The sequence below is a fragment of the Canis lupus genome, chromosome 5, assembly GCF_003254725.2.
Source record: "Canis lupus dingo isolate Sandy chromosome 5, ASM325472v2, whole genome shotgun sequence".
Taxonomy (NCBI): Eukaryota; Metazoa; Chordata; class Mammalia; order Carnivora; family Canidae; genus Canis; species Canis lupus.
The window spans coordinates 77,097,486-77,117,575 of record NC_064247.1 but is presented as its reverse complement, the minus strand read 5'-3'; the positions used below and the strand labels follow the sequence as shown (position 1 = coordinate 77,117,575).

At 40.0% G+C, this 20,090-nt stretch overlaps 1 protein-coding gene across 4 annotated transcripts in view; it reads left to right on the top strand.

The window, feature by feature from the left end:
- HYDIN (HYDIN axonemal central pair apparatus protein) overlaps positions 1-20,090 on the top strand; it is a 383,279-nt gene that overhangs the window by 160,850 nt on the left and 202,339 nt on the right. For all 4 annotated transcript variants that reach the window (XM_049110700.1, XM_049110701.1, XM_049110698.1 and 1 more), the window contains 4 exons: positions 4,164-4,387; positions 9,179-9,246; positions 15,298-15,533; positions 18,039-18,139. In XM_049110700.1, coding sequence (XP_048966657.1) covers positions 4,164-4,387; positions 9,179-9,246; positions 15,298-15,533; positions 18,039-18,139 — 629 coding nt within the window. The remainder of the gene's footprint in view (positions 1-4,163; positions 4,388-9,178; positions 9,247-15,297; positions 15,534-18,038; positions 18,140-20,090) is intronic.

Sequence of the window (20,090 nt, the reverse complement as noted above, 5' to 3'; positions counted from 1 at the left end):
GTAAATACCATGAACAACATTGCCCTTCATGTATGTTGAGCACAGTACCAGTACTTTTACATTCATTTGTTTGGGCCTCTCTAAACCCTAGAAAGTAGGTGTAATGACTATTCTCGTATTATAGCCAAGGAAGCAGGGGCTTAGAGAAGTTTTACTAGTTAAAGTAATGCTAGATACTGTAACAAATACAAAGATCTATACTCTCTCAGACATGACCAGTCTATTTTGTTGCTTACATGAGGTCTATCAGCACATGGCTCTCTGCCAGCAGAGCATCAGGACCCCGGCTCCTTCCAGCTCATAGCTCTGCCACCCTTAACATATGCCTGCAAGATTGCAGCCTCACATGTGTCACACGGGAGGAAGGGGAAAGAGCAGGGAGAGATGCCCTTGGAAGATCTCCTGTAGGAGTTGGGCCTATAGGTGGCACTCGTCACTTTCATTCACCTCCCATCAGCTGTCCGTAGCTACAATAGTAGCTGGGAAACACATGGGAGGAAGAGGGAGTGGGTTCAGTGAAGAGCAAACCTGACTCTGCCTCGTGTGTTAAGTAACTTGGCTAGGTCATTCAGTTAGTAAATATTAGTAAGTGGTGGGTTACTAGGGCCTTGTATCCTGGGAAGAGAAGGGCTTTTGCTGCCCTTTCAATCCCGGCGCTTTCATCATGAGCAAATCCAGCCTACAGCCAACTCAACCCTCAGTCCACCTAACCTTGGCATGGGAGGCAAATGCCTGGTTGCTACCCAGAGCTTTCTATTGTGTTTTTTATCCCCACATTCACTAAAGTAACTGTGGCCTAAGCAGGATGATGTGAAAAGTAAATAGAAATGTTACTGTCATAGTGAGACGGAATATACATAAGAGCATTTCTTAAATGAAGAAATCAGTCACATGACTATGATGAAGTGAACAATGGCATGCCTACGATGCTGTATTGGCTTTTGCATTTTGAAAAAAGGGTCACCCTGGGAGGAAAAAAATGTGCAATGCTTCTAATGAAATTGACATTCTGTCCATAATTTATCCAATGTGCATTTCCCTTACATCTTACATACTGTTCCTAGTGGATGCCACACCAAAAAAAAAAAAAAAAAAAAAAACCCTTTAGTTCTGATGCAAAATGGATAGGTTTTCCCGGAGTGTAGTAATAATTTCTTACAAATTTAACCGAAGTATATTTGAGGCCACTACTTCCCACCCTCCTAGATTTGAACAATAAAGCAAACCATAGCCAGCTAAATAAGTGTTATATGAGGTGCTGCATCAGATTGGGCAGTTCTGAGGGCTGTGCATTGGCAGAGAAGGACATGGACATGGTAAGGTGCTTCTTATGGGAATATTTTGCACTCTCTGCGTATTTAGTGCTGATGCCTCATTGCATCTCTCTTTCAATTTATTATGTTACCTACTTGAGACAAATTTGAATAACTAGTTATTGCCCGTAGTCATTGCTGAGCTTAGCAAATACATAAAAGTAAACCACAGCCCCAAGAGTGTACACGGTTCCCCAATATAATTAGAAGGAAAACAAGGTGACAGCTCTAGTATAAATTTTCTCCTCCCCAAGGAATTGGACTGCAAGGGTAAGGTAATAAAAAGGTCTCAGAATTTCATCCCAAATGACTTTCTGGATTGTGCCTTCACATGAAGATGCCCCTTTGCCAGGGGGAGAGGAATGACATGCATGTTCTTGAACATGGAGGAGCCAGTGCCTTATACAAAATCTGGGTAAAATATTGCTCTTAACCAGAAAGTAAAAAGACAACCCATGCATCTCCCTAAGGAGTAACTGGGGCATAGAGAAACAATGCAGGTTTCCCAAGGTCACACAACCAAGAAATCCATGGTAAAGCTGGGATTTGAGCCCAGGCAATTTGGCTTCTGAGTCCCTGGCCATAATCACTTTCTGCATGGTCTCTTTAAAAGGATCAAAAAGTGAAGCATGAATTCTATGACCAGGGAATTTAAAACAGAGTGAGGGATATGTGAAATGGATGTAAAAAGATGAATAATATATCAAGCAGCAGTTAGTTATGTATCTCTTTTGGCGCATCATCCATCTTCCCTTGGAAGAAGTGGTGGTTTTCTCTGCAAAGGTCTCTGACTCTATTCTATACATACTCTTGATTCCTTCTTCTTTGCTTCTCGGGAGGCAACCAGAGCCGATGGCCACCCCACATCCACCCAGACCCCATTCTCTTGGTTACCTAGCCCTCTTATCTTACTACAACAATCATGTGGACCAGGCACTGGGTATGTATTATCTCATTTAATATCACTATCCTGGGGCTCCTCTGCCACACCTCCCATGGCTTTGCTGCCCCCACTCTCGCTCCACACCCCTTAATCTTCTCAAAACAGGAATCTCGAATAGTCAACCACTGTATCCTCCATACTCACTCACTCCCTAAACATTTGGACTCTGGATTCTGCAGTCACACTCCATTAGAGTTACTTTCTTCTTAAGGGCAGGAAGACCTTAGTCAAAAATCAAAAATCTGGGGGAGGTGGGTGGGGGGTTGGGGTGACTGGGTGATGGGCACGGGGGGGGGGCACTTGGTGGGATGAACACTGGGTGTTATGCTATATGTTCGCAAATTGAACTCCAAAAAGAAAAACAACAACAAACCCTAAGAATAAATATGGTATGAGAAAAAGTATTCACATGGCAAATAAAAGGTCCCACAAAATTAAAAAAAATATATCAATCAATCAATCAATCAATCTGTAACATTTTGGGCAGCCCAGGTGGCTCAGCGGTTTAGCACCACCTTCAGCCCAGGGCGTGATCCTGGAGACCTGGGAACGAGTCCCACGTCGGGCTTCCTGCATGGAGCCTGCTTCTCCCTCTGCCTGTGTCTGTGCCTCTCTCTGTGTGTCTCTCGTGAATAAATAAATAAAATCTTTTTTAAAAAATCTGTAACATTTTCCCAAAGTTTATTCCCCTTTGGTTCTGACTACATTCAATCCCTTCTGGAAATTTCTCCTCCCTTGGCTTCTGATATGTAAGAAGTAACCTCCCTAGGTGTTGACATGTCCCCACATACCTTTCTGTACATTCCTTCATGATCTCCTAGGCTCTTTTTCCTCCAGTGCTTTGAGAGTAGGTTGAAGAGCGTCTGTAAATAGAAAAACATGCTGTTCACCTGTTCAGGTGTAAGCATTGGCAAGGAACTGTCTTAGAAGCCGCGGAACAGTGTTGCATGGTTATAGCAGAGGCAGAAGCACCTTAGGCACTGCAGGCGGTGGGAGGGATGGACTGAGCCAGGAGTGGAGAACTCTGAATGCCAGGCCTGAATTTTTTACATACACATACCTAATGTGCAAGCAAATATGGACCTATAGCATACAGAAATAAAACTTTCCTGTGGTAAAACAGTTGCTTACATAAGCAGCCCCAAATAATTATATCCACGCAATAGAGTTTGAGATGAAAGTATCCCAATAGAATGAAATCTTGTAGCACAACAAAGAGAATCCTTGTCATCTGGAATCCACAGCGGTATCTCGTTCACATTCTCCAGGCTAAACTAAAAACATTGGCTTAGGTAGCATCGCTCCTCTGTTCTGATTTCTTATTTTACAGTATGCCACTTGTTCTCGACCTTCTTGTACATATAAGATAAATACCTCCCTTCCCTCAGTTACCCTAAAGAGTATTAGAAAAAGGCATTTTAAGGCTCTTTTTTCAGTGGATGTAATTACAATCAGTATTTATAACATGACTATAATACACGTGACAACTTTGTTCCAAAGAGGATACTAAAAACACAGAATTATTTCTGCATTGGGATTCTTATCTTCAGACCTTCAAGGCAGAAGACTGTTCATTTCTCCCCTGGAGTTTCTCTCTGGCTTTGATTCCTGCAGCTGTCTATGTGCTGGTATTAAACAGTATAGCCACATGCTTATATGAAAACAAATCAGGGACACCCGAGTGGCTCAGTGGTTGAGCATCTGCCTTTGGCTCAGGGCGTGACCCTGGGGTCTTGGGATCAAGTCCCACATCGGGCTCCCTGCATGGATCCTGCTTCTCCCTCTGCCTGTGTCTCTGCCTCTCTATGTCTCTCATGAATAAATAAATAAAATCTTAAAAAAAAAAAAAACAAACAAATCAGATGTCCATGCTCTATCTTTGCATTCTTGGCTTTTTATTGATATAGGCAATGCTATCCAACAAAGGCAGCATTGATGCCCTCTTCAACGTGATCCCTCCAACTTCGGCTTTGGGGGCCTGCTTTGTTTTCAGCCCCAAGGAAGGCATCATCGAACCAAATGGAGTCCAGGCGGTCCAGATCTCTTTCAGTTCTGCCATTTTGGGACATTTTGAAGAAGAGTTCCTGGTCAATGTCAATGGGTCCCCTGAGCCTGTGAAATTGATCATTAGGTAAGATATTATCTATAAGTAATGTGGAAGCTAACTGAAGCTTTGATCTACTGCCTTCTTAAACTTTAAGGCCAGATCATGTCTTGGATGTCCTCAACTGTCTTTGTTGGTAGGAACATGTCAAAAATAATGGAGTATTTTAATTTCTACCATTGTTTACCTACTGAGCACATGTAGCTTATTATTGTAACATGGATACAAATGCTATTTAGGGATCTAGTTTTTCTACAAGCTATAGCTTCATAAAATAAGGACTTAAAAATTAAGCTAGTTCCTAGTTATACTCTCTGTTTTAGGATATTTAGGGAAAATAAATCATTACAGTAACACCTGGATAAAATCACTTTCTGGTCTAGGCTTTAGCTATTATCCCAATTTCTCAAAACTTTAATCTTTCATTTTTATTTTAAGGAAATTTAAAATGCTCTCACCTATAATACTTCCAGGTATTGTAAGAAAAAAGCCTACTTATAGCATCAGTCATCCAAGGCTAGACATTTGCAGCTTTTGTGCTAGAAGTCTTTTGATAGCCTCTCCAGCTGTTTGTGGTAATTGAAAATCATTAATAGCAGAGTTTGTCCTCAGGTTTTAAAAAGTTCTCTATGACCAACCCATTGGGCAGATCTACAACTTTGGCACCTGGTGCTTAGAAAGATCATGTCTTCAGAACACATTGCAGATCCTATTTGGATTTTCACAGCAACAGGTTGTTAATTACCATGGCAGTCTCTCTTATTATGATTACTGCTAGCAGGACCTCCTTCCATCTACAGCTAAGGTCTCCCTTGGGGTCTGGAGGTAACATAGAAAAGAGACAGACATATGTGTCTTGAAGAATCCTAGGAAAATGTGTTGGTCTCATCAGATTCAGAATCTCAAGATAAGCTTAAAGGTTATTACCACTTCTTTCAATTCTACCTAAGTGTCCCTATTACGGAGTGAATTGCGTCCTCCCAAATTTATATATTGAAATTCTAATATCCAGTGCTTAAGAATTGGACTGCACTCAGAGATACGACTTTTAAAGAATTAAGGTAACATGAGGTCATATGAGTGGGCCTTAATCCAATGTGACTGGTGTCCTTATAAGAACAGGCACACACACACACACACACACAAAGAACAGGCACACAGATAGGAAAACACCATGTCAAGGCACAAAGAGACGATGGCCATCTACAAGCTGAGGAAGCAGTCCCTCAAAAGAAACCAACCCTGCTGACACATCACTAGCAATATGTGAACAGGTTAGATTGTACTGGGGTTTTCCGCTGTGAGTAATAGGATTTAGGAATCTCTCAGGGACCTACTCACATGCAAACTTGGATTCGTGATACTTTGGCTCCTCGTGGAGGTTAAGTCTCTCATTTTATCCTCTGGACATTATGTTCGCCCAAACTCCCAGGTCAGTCTCTTATTTTGGATGTTATTTCTGGTTTCTTTAAAAGGGAAGGAAAACTTGTTTGGGGAAAGAATGTTTGTGTGCATCTTAAAACAAATCACAAATTTCTAAGAGAAATATTCTTTTTTTTTAATTTTTAAATTTTTTGTTTGCATATGATTGACACACAATGTTATATTAGTTTTAGGTGCACAACATAGTTTGACAAGTTTGTACATTATGCTGTGCTCACCACAAGTGTAGCTACCACCTGTTCACCATAAAACATTATTATAATACCGTTGACTATATTCCCCATGCTGTTCCTTTTATTCCTGTGACATATTCATTCCACAAATGGAAGCCTATTATCTCCTACTCCCATTCATCTATTTTGCGCATTTCCTACCTCCCCTCTCCTCTGGCAACCATCATTTTGTTCTAAAAGAAATATTCTTATCTAAATTGCATGTGTCCGGAAGGGTTCCAGCACTTTCAACCATGAACTATAATTTTGAAATCCTGGTAAATATCTGTCTAATGATAATAGGTGAAATACATGCATAATTTATTATATATTCCCAGCTCTACACATTAATACTGACCTCACTTATGACTTTTCCAGAAATACTACCTTGAGCCTTGTGGCCTAAGAAATCTCTATAAAGTTAATATTGGGGATTCTGAACTTTTGTTTCTTATCATTTTATTGTCAGGTATGCTTCTTTTCTCAATACCACATAATTTTGGCCAGTCTGCCTGAAAGATCAGAACAATTATCATGCTTTTGCTGTTTCTTTTTACTCCTCTAACTATGTGACACAGGATTTTAAGTGGTTGATAAACAACACTGTAAAATTAATGTGATTTTTAAAATTACCCATGAGTAGTTTTGCTGCCTCTGGTTTTTACAAATGCAATTTCATAAAATTTTAACCATAACAAGGTGTATTTTATATTCAACTTGTTTCACATAATTCAATCTTCCTATTTCTCTTAGTCCTTAAAATTACAATTGGCCCTTGAACAACATGGATTTGAACTACACCGTCCACTTATATGTGGATATTTTTTGATAAATGCAGCATAATAAATGTATTTTCTCTTCCTTATGATTTTTTTGTTGTTGTTGTTGTTTTAAGAGGGGAGGGAAGATGCAGAGGGAGAGAGAGAATCTTAAGCAGACTCCATGCCTAGCGCCTGACTCAGGGCTTGATCTCACAACCATGACATCATAACCTGAGCCAAAAATCAGGAGTTGGATGCTTAACTGACAGAGCCACCCAGGCACCCCCTTTATGATTTTCTGAATAACATTTTCTTTTGTCTAGTTTACTTTATTGTAGAAATACACCATATCATGCACATAACATACAAAGTATGTGTTAATTGTCTATTTCTGTTATCATTAAGGCTTCTGATCAACAGTAGGCTATTTACTAATAAGTTTTGGGGAGTCAAAATATATACAGGATTTTCAACTGCACAGAAGCTTGGCACCTCTAACCTCTGTGTTGTTCAATGGTCAACTGTATACTTTTAACAGACCACTGTATTGATGGAAGGTACAAACTTGGCAGAGACTGTCCAAATACTCAGAATTCCTGCTAAAATGAAAGTAGCCATGTCTAAGTTCCCTTAGTTATATATGCCTTTGAACAAATTTGATTTAATTTTGGTTCCTTCTACTTCTGTACCAATTAAACAACTGCTTTGTACAATTTTGTGAGCTTCTTTCTTACTTTCTTTAGTCTTTATGCATTTCAGATGCTTCTGATCTATTTGTCACTCGGCCTCACAGAACTTCTTTTACAAGTCAAGTATGTAACCAATAGGCTTGTTTGACTTCATTCTCAACTAGATCCCAATTCCTTGCCTATTACTAGCCACTGCTTTTGAAACCACTTTGGGTCATTAGCATGAAATAGAATAGATGGTCCCAAGAAAGGCTTTTAGAACCAAGATTTGCTTTTAGAATTGAGTCTTTGCTCTGATGGCTCCTCCCAGACTTATAACAGCCTCTTAGCCCATTTTGTCAGACACACAGCAGCCAGAAGTACTGCTAGGCACCAGCGTGTTCAGTGTGGTCTGACACATACTTCCCCAACATGTAGCTGGGTAAATTAGGAGGGTCATGATTAGCATGTCTTCTGGGATCTTTTAAAAGCTTGGCACATAGATGGGGAATATTTCAGTTCTTACCTTTGGTCTATGGAATTTAGGGATATGGATCATGGTGAAAATCAAGAATAAACAAATACCTTCTATTGCTGCTGTAACAAATTACCACAAACTCAGTAACTTAAGACAATACAAACTTACTGTTTTACAGTTCTATACATCTAAAGTCCAACGTAGGTCTTAACGGGGCTAAAATCAAGGTGCTGGAAGGGCTGTGTTGCTTTCTGGAGGCTCCAGGAGAGAATGCATTTCCTAACCTTTTTCAGTTCCTTGAAGCTGCCTACAGTCCTTTGCTCAGGGGCCCCCTTCTCTTTCTTCAAAGCCAGCAACAACTGGTTAAGTCCTTTCCACAGTACATCACTCTGACCTCCTCTTCAGCATCCTCTTGTATTTTTAAAGACCCTTGTGATTGCATTGGGCAAACCAGAATAATCTAGGATAATCACTCTATTTTAAGACTTGTTAATTAAGAAACTTAATTTCTTCTGCTACCTTATTTCCCCTTTACCATGTAATCTAACATATTCTATGGAGTAGCACACAAATATCACTGGGGAACATTATGCTTTCTACTGCACCTGAAGCCAACTGGAAGCTGTAGAATCTATTATTTATTGTAAGCTAGAGCATCATTCTAAGATCATGAGGCCCTGCACTGAGAGAAATGGACCAACATTTACAGCAAAGGGTCCTTATAGGCCATCTATTTGAGTCTTATCTTTTATACATCAGGCAAAGAAACCTATCAAGGCAAAATGACCCACCAAGATCATAGCTAGTTGGCAGTAGGAACTAGATTAAAATGATTTTATAAAAATATGGGGCAAGGAATATTAGTATCATTGATAGTCCTTAATGTTTGTTATATGACCAGCCCTATAATTTTTATTTCTTGTCTGAGAATAACTTTTCATAATGTGTATCTTATCCACATTAATATTCTCTGTCATTGATTTGGTGCTGTGTCTGCTCTGCCTCATTCATTGGTAGGAATTTGGTGATAAGTTAAGCACATCATCATTTGCTAAAACCCAGTGGTTCGAGTCTCGAAAAAGAACTCTAAGAACCACAGTGATAGACCATCATCTCGTAGTTTCTTTAAGTGCTAGATTCTATACTTGACTTAATGCTAGTTTATGGTTCTCAGGATTTAGTGTCTCCCTAGTTCCTGTTACTCTGAATTCACTGGATTCTCTATCCACTCCCCCAACCTGTATTCCTACTTCCAGGGGCTGCGTCATTGGACCTACCTTCCATTTCAATGTTCCTGCCCTGCACTTTGGTGATGTTTCCTTTGGTGAGTATTTTTCCATTTGAAGTAGGAAATGGAGTGGAATTCATTTCTCTCTAAATGGAAGGAGGAAGGTTTCCAAAGAACCTCTCTTACCATCTTTTTATGGATAATAGCTAAATAGATATAGAAATGTTCTCTCCTTCCTCTGCAGCAGTATATTTTAGTGCTGTTTCCTAGTTTATATGTGGAAGTTATAGCCATATCCTGGACACTGCGGGCTGTCAGGCTGTGGTCGTCCTGGCTCTTCCAGTAATGGAACAATGGAAAGCCCTAGACTTCACACTCCTATCTAAATGTTCTGAACGTTCTATCTGCCTATCTATCTATCTATCTATCTATCTATCTATCTATCTATCATCTATCTACCTAATTATTTATTCAAGAGAGAGAGAGCACAAGTGGGAGTGGCAGAGGGAGAAGAGAATCTCAAGCAGACTCCGCGCTTAGTAGGGAAGCCAATGCCAGGCTTGATCTCACGACTCCGAGATCATGACCTGAACTGAAAGCAAGAGTTGGACACTAAACCAATGTGCCAACCATGCACCGCTCCCCCTCCCCCGAACACTCTATTTATATGCAGATTCTGATTTGCCAGTCTGGCTACACAGCAACCTGTTCACAGAGATACTTTCAAGTTTCAAGTGAATTATTGGTGGTTGGATTCAGGTGGATTCCATCATTTCAAATGGGAGGCATCTGGGATCCCTGGGTGGCGCAGAGGTTTAGCGCCTGCCTTTGGCCCAGGGCGTGATCCTGGAGACCTGGGATCTAATCCCATGTCGGGCTCCTGGTGCATGGAGCCTGCTTCTCCCTCTGCCTATGTCTCTGCCTCTCTCTCTCCCTCTGTGTGTGTGACTATCATAAATAAATAAAAATTTAAAAAAATGTTAAAAAAAAAAACAAATGGGAGGCATCTATATTTTTGTGTTGTCTTCTTGCTCAGTTACTTCCCTAAGTCATTTCCTCCTGTCTCAGCATTTCCAATAATAAAAACGATGGCATTAGCAGTAAAAGTTTCCATTTATTGGTTCTTTCTTATATTCCAATCACTGCTAAGTGAATTACATGCAGTACTACATTTAAACATTTTAGCAATCCTTTGGGGAGATGCTATTTAGGATTCCCATTTTGGAGCTGGAAGAACTGAGCATTTGAACAGTTAAGTAACTTCCAATGGTCACACAGCAGTAGCAGAATGAGTATTTCAATTGAGATCTGTCTAAACTGTGCACTATGAACAAGAGTGATATTGCCCCAAAAGGGTTAAAAATTGTTTGTTTGGGGTTGGAAAAAAAATGCTTGGACCTAATCAACGTTTGTGGTCCTCCAAAGTTCAGCTCCGCCCAACAGAATTTTATTCTTTAGAGTTTTTTTTTTTCTCATTAGGGAGAAATTAATACAATTTAAATTATGTTTAGCTAGTTAATTTCATTGAAAATGAATTCATCACAGTGGTTCTTTTAGGGGGTTATAATAATTTAGAAGAGGCTGAGAAACCCTAGTCTGAATCTATAGTCCACCATCCTTTCCATTTTTCTTTGTTTCCTCTATTTTGACATTCAATTATTTTACTTCAAGCAGGCCCATCTATTTGGGGAAATTTTTTTCTACAAAAATATCTTTTCTTTACAAGAAGCTTATTCATAATGCCTTTATCAGCTGCTTTAACTTTTGACATCTCCCAAAATATAGGAAAATCTATGTAAGTGGAGTTGAATGTCTGTTTATTACCGTAGAATATGAAAATGGCTGGAGACATGTTCACAAATTTTAGGGCATGTTTGAGTAATAGAGTTTTTGCAAGGAAGTAAAAGTGACCTACAACTTGAAAATTGTCTGATGGCCAACAAAGAAAGATGTACTCTCTCAAAGGGTAACTGTGACTAATATACAATAAGAGGTGAATTACTTACCCAAAGGCCTATGCAGTTATCCTCCAGACAGCTCAACTGAGTCTACAGAGAGGTCTGGGCAACTGATGCATGATAGCAGCATACCATTTAAATATGAACTCCAAAACAGAATATTTGGAAAATGTGCCCTATATCATATTGCTCTGGAGAGAGAAAATAGAATCTAAATAAGCACCTTGGATCAGTCACTCCAAGAAATCTCATACTGGTTCATTGTCTAGAATCTGCCCTATTATTGTTCACTGCTGAAAGTTTAATGTCAATACTATACCAATAAGCCAATTTTTGAGCCCCAAGAATATCTGAATCCAAACATTAAAAAGCACCAATGTGGGATCCCTGGGTGGCGCAGCGGTTTGGCGCCTGCCTTTGGCCCAGGGCGTGATCCTGGAGACCCGGGATCGAGTCCCACATCGGGCTCCCAGTGCATGGAGCCTGCTTCTCCCTCTGCCTGTGTCTCTGCCTCTCTCTCTCTCTCTCTCTCTCTGTGACTATCATAAATAAATAAAAATTTAAAAAAAATTTTAAAAAAAGCACCAATGTCCCTGATAGTACATTTCAACAAAATATGGCAAACAGGAAGTGTATATATATCCCCAAGATGCTATTGATGTATTCAAAATGCTATATTTGATGTTGGCAAGCTCTGGGTAACACAGTGGGTGAATCCATTTGTGATGCTCCAAACTAGGTAGGTTTTTCCAATTAATGTCTTCCATTTGGTCTGTTCCTATTATCCCTAAGTATAGGAAAGGCCATTATTGAGTAATTAATTCATTATTTCTTTGAGCTGTAGAGATAATAATCAACAGCTATTTCTCATGGTTGGTCAGCTAGAAGTTTTGGTAACTAAGCTTAGGTGAAAATAGAAACAGCTTATTTTTCTTTTGTTGTATAACATCTTATTGAACCATTTGGTGATAAGGCAGCTAGACAAGAGGCAGGAAAACACTGCAGACCCATGACCCAAGATTCCTCAGGTCTGAGATATGAAAACACCCCTCCTAAGCCCACCTTCAAAATTCAAGTTGCCTTTCTTTTAGTTTGGATATGAATTCATTAATCTCCTCTGTAGTGTGGCAGGAAATGTTAACAAAAAACATATCTTTTTGCTTGCCAGCAAGAAATCTAGGGTTATTTCATTTTCAAAACCAATTGGGTCAGTTAATTCAAGCTACGTTGCTGTGCTTCTGGATTCTGTACTGTAAAAGCCAAAGTCCGAGACAATTTTGTGACACAATTTCAAAGTTATTTTATGATAATATTTTTAAATCCCAAAGTTGGAACTAGAGTTCTCTCATGAATCCTACCCAAAGTATCATTATTTATTTCTCCAGGAAGATTGGCCTCCTGTCACAAAGAAACACCATCCATGGAAGAGTTATTTATTGGCATGGAAGAGTTATTTATTGGAAACTTCCTAATTATTACCTCACATGTGCAATTAGGGCTTTGATGAGACAGACAAAACTAAACATGTTATTGGTTCAGGGATGAAAGACCAATAAGGGTGCATATAGTTCCAGATGCAAGAGAAAGTAACTGTTAAAGGAACAAGCCAAGAATTGGAGGAATTTTCTTAGTTATTTCAGGATGACTGGCATATTGTATGGAGTTTAAAAAAGGTTACAGAAGCTTGTAGCACTGGGGAGTACATTGAGCTAAGTAAAGTTGGTAATGTTGTTCCCATATTGGCACTAAGGTCCATTCTTGAAGAGGTGTCTGATATGGGTTAGTTATTTGGCTCAGAGATAAAGATTCTAGATTTGGCATCAGGGCCTGTTGGGATTGATGGTGTTAGATTATTATAAATACACTAAAGTAGATGAGAGGTAATAGTACTATTCATTGGCCTCTGAAATGTCTAAAGTATGGCTATAAATATTTTGATGGTAGGATTGGATGTTGGATGACATATCTAACAATTAATTAGGTTGACTGAAGCTACAGTAGTGTCAGAGACTCAGATTATAGAATGTGGGTGGTGACTGTCCCTGAAGGAACATTGAAGCTTTGATAAATCCTCAGATTCCTTAAAGAGTACAATGGACCAAGTAACAACTGATATGCCAGGTGATAGACCAAAAGGGACCAAAAGGGACAGTATGTGTACACTCACTATTTTTCAGGAGCTACAAGAATATGTTGAATGAAAATAAGGAGTTTAGAAGGCTCCAGGTACTCAGTGGACCTGACCATTGGGTAATTTGGTCAGAGAAGTTAGGGTTTGAGGGCAAAGTTGTTAGGATAAATATAGAGATCAAAAAAAGTAAGGGCACATGGGTGGCTCAGTGATTGAGGGTATGCCTTTGGCTTGGACTGTGATCCCAGGGTCCTGGGATCAAGTCCTGCATTAAGCTCCCCACTTCTCCCTCTGCCTGTGTCTCTGCCTCTCTCTGTGTGTCTCTCATGAATAAATAAATAAAATCTTAAAAAAAAAAAAAAGCAGCATGATAGTTGTCTTCCATGGCCCAGGTATGAACTGGTAGTATTTCACTCAAGAAGAAATATTTAAATTGACTTTAGGAGGGTGTGAAGTAGAGAGCCAGGAACAATTCGTTGTAATTGTCCCTTATAATCTTAACTGCAATGATTATAGGAAGATCTTAGGTTAACAAAGGAAACCATAGAAAGCATCAGGAAAGCCTAAACCCAGTAGTATTAGGATTTGGTGCAAGCAGAAGTCTAGGAGTAACATATTATTAATGACCCTGCAGTCTTTAATAAAATGATATCCTTTTCTTTAAGCTTCTAAACTAGAAATATGGGGTTTACAGGTAGTTGTACAAGGAATTGTCCTAGCTAGGAAGTTATAACTGGCTTTATTCTCAGAAAAATTTCTAGGTACAAAGAAATAGAGCGATAATTTGGAAGGACCCATCTGAATCCTTATACTAACCACTTCCGGAGCAACGTTCATTACATTGTAGGAGTGCTTATCCCATAAAAGGTGGGGTGAAATAAGTGTAAGGGATCTATAGTTTCAAGAGTCTTTGCTGGGAAAGTTAAGAAAAGTTGAATGCAGTAATACATGATTGTGAAACTGACTTTCAAGCAGTTCCTCTGGGGTTTCCAAGAAAATCCTTCAGGTACACTTAATTGGGCAATTCTTTTTCCATAACGGATCTCTTCCAAGTAGATTGGCAGGTGATATCACAAAGGAGACATAAATGTGTTTCCTCCAGCAGTCCTAATGTGTACACAAAGACTCAATCATGGGAATCTTCAAGAATTAGATCAGGTCAAAATACGCCTTGCAATGATGTAGTAACTACTCCAGAAACCAATTGTGTTTTATTGCAGTAGGGTTCAAGGTAGAAAAAGTACTGTTTGCATCTAGTAGAAATATACATATTTGTTTTCCTCTTGTTCTGAAAGTGGTGGCAGATACAGTGGCTACCTAGAGAATCCAAAATCAGGGTTCAGTTTATTGCTTGCCAGGCAAGGAGGATCCATATCTCCTAGAAAGGGATGAGGAGTCTCCCCAAACTGAACTGAATATAGGAAGGCTAAATTTAACATAACAAAGTAGCTTTGTCTAAGGGAGGTAAAAGCCAACTGTTGTGTTAGTCTCTAGCTGGCTCAAAAGCAGATTATAAAGTCTCTCTCAGGAGAGGTCATTCAATCTTGTGTCATCTACCCTGAAAGCAGGAGCCTCAGACAGGTCCAGGATGAGTTACATAATGTCTTGGCAGGCCTAGATCATACAATGGGGAAAACCACACAGACTCCTCTCCTTTCACACACTGGCAAATAAAAAGAGCAAATATGATTCAATTTTTTAGAAAAATCTGTATTCTATGCAAAAATTAAATGCAAAATCTACTTTTGGAAGACTATTCACCAAACAGATTACAGAGGCTGCTTCTTGAGGGGGTCCTGGATGAACATCAAGGGATTGGTTTTATGTCTATTGTTGCTACATAGTAAGTGTATAAAAGTATTCATTGGATGAAAGAAAAAGAAAGAAATGCATTCACTGTACAATTGAAGACTGTAATCTGGGAGAGGTAGAGTTAATCAGGTAGCACTGAGTTGCATAGACAGTTCATTTGAGAAGTTTGACAATGCTAGTAGGAGTTGAAGTTCAAGGGAGGGGAGAATGCGGCTCTTACTTCTTACTTCCTATTTTGTTTTCCAGGATTCCCTCATACCTTGATATGTTCCCTCAATAACACCTCCTTGGTCCCCATGACTTTCAAACTACGTGTCCCTGGGGATGGCAATGGCCGTAAAAGCATTTCAACTTGTGAGCAGTATTCAGACAACAAAATACCATCTTGGAACAAGGACAAAATACCCATAATGAAACCAAAAGAATTCACCATCACTCCCAGCAGTGGCACCATTCGCCCCCAAGGATTTGCTGCTATCAGGGTAAAGTACACAGCTTTCCAGCAAACATGGCCAAGGAGCCAAACTCTCAAATAGTTAATAGGACCACAGACAGGGTATGCTTTATATGTCCAACTGTCAGTAGGAGGGAGTGCTTCTAATTCACGTGAAAAAGTGGGCCTATAAGGCAGTGAATTATTGGAGCAAAAGAAACCAGATACAAATATATTGGGCAAAAGAACTGACACTGCTCTAGTGGATTTCTATCAATCTAGATGCATTGCCTTCACCAGAACAATGGATTCTAGAAATACGTAGTACAACCAACCATTGCTCTATATAGATAGTACCCTTAGTGGTACAAATACAGAAAGATTTAAGAACTCATTGATAATTAGGTTCTATTTTCCTTCAGAATCAAATCATTTATACCAATAAAGGTTCAGATTTGTGCCACAGATGATACTCAGTTTATTCAGATTTTTAATACAAATCTGGGCTTCATGGTGAATGTAGATGTGATATTCCTAACAGTGCTTTATATTTAGACACTCAGTGTGATACTCTGATTATGGCCACTAGCAGAATTATTTCACAGCTAACAGAGAAAGGTTTTACTGTCCTCCCTCACTGACTTTTGCTTCTCCAAATAGTCAGGTTTAGCATTATTGAAGGCTGCTAAATTGAAGTGATTTTATCTTTTCTGGGAAAGACAAAATAAGATTCCCATAGCTAAGGTTGGTAATTTTCTCTTTAGTCATTATCTTTGAATATTTAATTCAGCTGTGGTTTTATCCCCCACATTTGTTTTAAGTGTTTTATAATAGCTCACCTGAATCCACTCATCCTCAATCTTTTCTGGGAGTTTTTGGCTCTTCCAAGGGCTTCTCCATGGACTTAATGAGGTTTATGTCATATTATTGTTATAACTTCTCAGAGTTGTGGTCTTAGTCCATTTGGGCTGCTATTTTTAATTGTTATAAATACTTGAAATTGGGTGACTTATAAACAACAGAAATTTATCTCTCACAGTTTGGGGACTGGAAGTCTGAGATCAGGGTGCCAGAATGGTAGGGTTCTGGTGAGGGGCATCTTCCCGATTGCAGATTGCAGACTGCCGACCTGTGTCCTTGCATGGTGGGAGGAGCTGGGGAGCTCTGCGGGGTCTTTTTTATAAGGGCACTAATCCTGCTCATGAGGGCCCCACCCTCGTGACTTAATCACCCCCCCCCAGTGTCCCCACCTCCTAATTACCACCATACTGAGGGTTAGAATTTTGACTTATGAATTTGGTGGGAGGGAATGGGGGGCGAGGACACAACCATTCAGATCATAGCAGTTGCTAACTGTGACTTTCCCAGGAAGAAGTGCTGTTGCAAATAATTTTATTTTTTACTTAGTGTTCAACCTACACATTGCCTACCTTTCCTTTTTGCTCTTGCACGTGGCACAGGAAGATTTTAGAAGACATAGCATTCATCTAGCAGCCTTCTGCCAGAGCCACTCGTTCTCCCTTCTAACCATAGCTCAGAGATATAAACAGGGCTTCCTAACTCGGAGCATCTCTGCATGTTGGGGCAGCTACTTCTCTCCAAATTTGACAAGTTTTCTTTCCAAATCAATGGCTCCATCTTCATTCCCTCTTTATATTTGGAAAAGCTTCCTGCAAGCTTCAGTTTTTGCTCCTGAACTAAACTTCAGCCATGTCTGTATAGACTCGAATTTGCATCCAATGTTTCCCTCTGCAACCAAGAAAAAAAGTTTAATTAGTCCTTCATACATAATTTATGGATAGAAAAGCTTTCACCTATGCCAGAAGCTGTTCTCTCTCCTTGTAGGTATCTCTGCCACTACAAATCATCTTCAAGCAATTAAAAATTGTGACGAGACTTCAACAGCTTGAATATAAAATTTCACAATAATGAATAAAAAACACAGAGTAAAATATATACACTGGGCACATATTGTCCTTGAATAGACCTTTACTCGGAGCTTCCTGCTTTCTGCTCCACTAATGAGTATAGAGGGCAAGGGGAGGTGGGGGAGACAGACTTTGATTTTTTTTTTTTTTTTTAGATAAGACTAGTTGATTCCTTATGCCACTTTTTAGAACTGACATGGTTATGTTCATTTATTTTGCTGTAAGAGAAACTTACCTATTGTGTTTTTTCAGTTTATTGAATTTTCATAATTGATATAGCCTACAGGCATAGAGAACAATGTAAATTGAGTAATTATAGTTGTTTGATACAGCTCATCCTTCAGAGTCATTTTTTCCCCTTATGCAGGTATATGACTTCTTCTCAGAAATGAGCAAACCTACTGTAACTAAAGCCATTTGGTTTCTAACCTGGCCTTTGAAAAACCTCAGCACGCCCTGACCCCAAAATGTAACTTGTCCCAATAAAAATGTAAAATGCCGTACATCTCCTACTAGAGTACTTAGAAGTTGTCCTCATCAGTGTGGTCCTCCCCTGCTCCTTTCTCCCCTGTGCAGGGGGAGGGCTGGCCTTGTAGAAGAGCGGCTTTTCACCTTTTTCTTCCCAGGTGACCTTATGCTCCAACACTGTGCAGAAATATGAGCTGGCCCTGGTGGTGGACGTGGAGGGCATTGGGGAAGAAGTGCTGGCACTCCTAATTACAGCCAGGTATCATGCTCACCTACTTTCTATCTTCCTGAGTCTCCCCTGAGCTGCCAATATGGGCTGTCTCTCCAAGAGGCAGCATACCTGCATTCGGTTCCCACTGCATTTGTTCTGCTTTCCTGGGAAGCGAAGTTGGATCTGATATTCAAATGACAAAGCTTTAAAACAGCAAACTGCACCTTTGGTGGAGATAAGAGAAGGGATGTGTGTGTTTTGCAGCATTAAGAATAATGGTGCTTTTGGGGGATCCCTGGATGGCTCAGTGATTGAGCGCCTGCCTTGGGCCCAGGGCGTGATCCTGGAGTCCCGGAATCGAGTCCCACATCGGGCTCCCTGCATGGAGCCTGCTTCACCCTCTGCCTGTGTCTCTGCCTCTCTCTCTCTCTCTCTCTCTCTCACGAATAAATAAATAAATAAATCTTAAAAAAAAAAAGGAATAATGGTGCTTTTGAATGGTCTGACTTTCCAACTATATAACCTAAAAAGGCTTTACCAGGAAGATGTGAACAGTTGCTGCTTTTTATTTTTATCTTTAAATATAATACTCCAGGGTTATGCCCAGAAAGAGCAGTGCTCACAGTCCTGCAGTGGGAGATCCATCTAGCAAGAAATTTCTTCTTCGGGAGATTGTTACTATGACTTAATGCTGGCTACAGGTAGACCACCCAAATGGGGGCCTCTAACCACACTCCTCAGAACCATCCCCACCTTCCCTGTGTTTTAATAGAGGCAGCAGTTGTCTCTGGGGCCAGGTGAAGATCCTGGCTCTGCCATTTGTTGACTGTGTCTCCTTGACTAAGTTACTGTCTTTCCAAGGGTGGAGCATGACACCACTGATGATAGTGATCCTAAGTAAATAATAAAATCATGGGCCATACTTTGGCCAAAGCAAACAGGTGTCCAGGTCTGAGACTTTAAGGGGAATGTATGAAAATGCCATTTTTGTGAAATTACTTAGTAAAAACCTGATAACATGTCCATCCCTGGAGTTTAGGTCTCATGAATTTCAGAAGCTGTATTGTAAAGGATTTGAAGGTCGAGGCTTGTGCTATGCTTGTGCTATGCTTGTGCTATGGTCTACTTAGTGTTCCTTCCAAAGACCTAATTGATTATTTTGTTTGCTTAAAAACAGCAAAAACTAGGCAGCCTGGATGGCTCAGCAGTTTAGCGCCACCTTCAGCCCAGGGCGTGATCCTGGAGACCCGGGATCGAGTCCCACGTCAGGCTCCCTGCATGGAGCCTGCTTCTCCCTCTGCCTGTGTCTCTGCCTCTCTCTCTCTCATGAATGAATAATAAAATCTTAAAAAAAAACAGCAAAAACTTTCATCTAGTCCTTTCTATTCCCAGATTTACCTTTTTGTCTAGTCTTGCATTTCATTTCTTTTCTGGTTGGATTTATTCTGACACTTTCCCCCTCGGAGCCCCCTTTCCCTGCAGGTATCAGTAGGAAACTCTGAATTTTTTTTTAAAAAAGGGTCTTAAGCAGCTATGAGTTTCCTACCATGTTTTTTTCTGTGACCCAAGTCAAATACTGTAAGTCCTATCAGCCACAGTATTTCAGGTAGTAAATGATTAGCTTTATGAAAGTCATCAGGTCAACTGGCAACTCCATTCTAGCTGAAAATGAACACCCATCCCATGCTAAACCTCAAACTTTGGGTTAACAAGACTCTCTTTCATGTCATCATTTTTGGTGTAATCTGTAGAAACTGCTTGAAGACCCTCAACAAAAGAATTGGCTTTTAGAACTTTCAGAGAGCCAGCAGTGACAGCTTGCTGTGCCCTCTACCACAGGTTAATCATCTCTCACTGACTGAGCTCTTGCTCAGTGCTATGGGCACTGTGCTGTGCTATTCATTCTCATCACCCACCCACCCCCATATTTCCCACAATACTCTTAGAGTTCATTATGCTAATGTCAGTCCCTAGAATTACCTTCATTTTACCTCTGAGC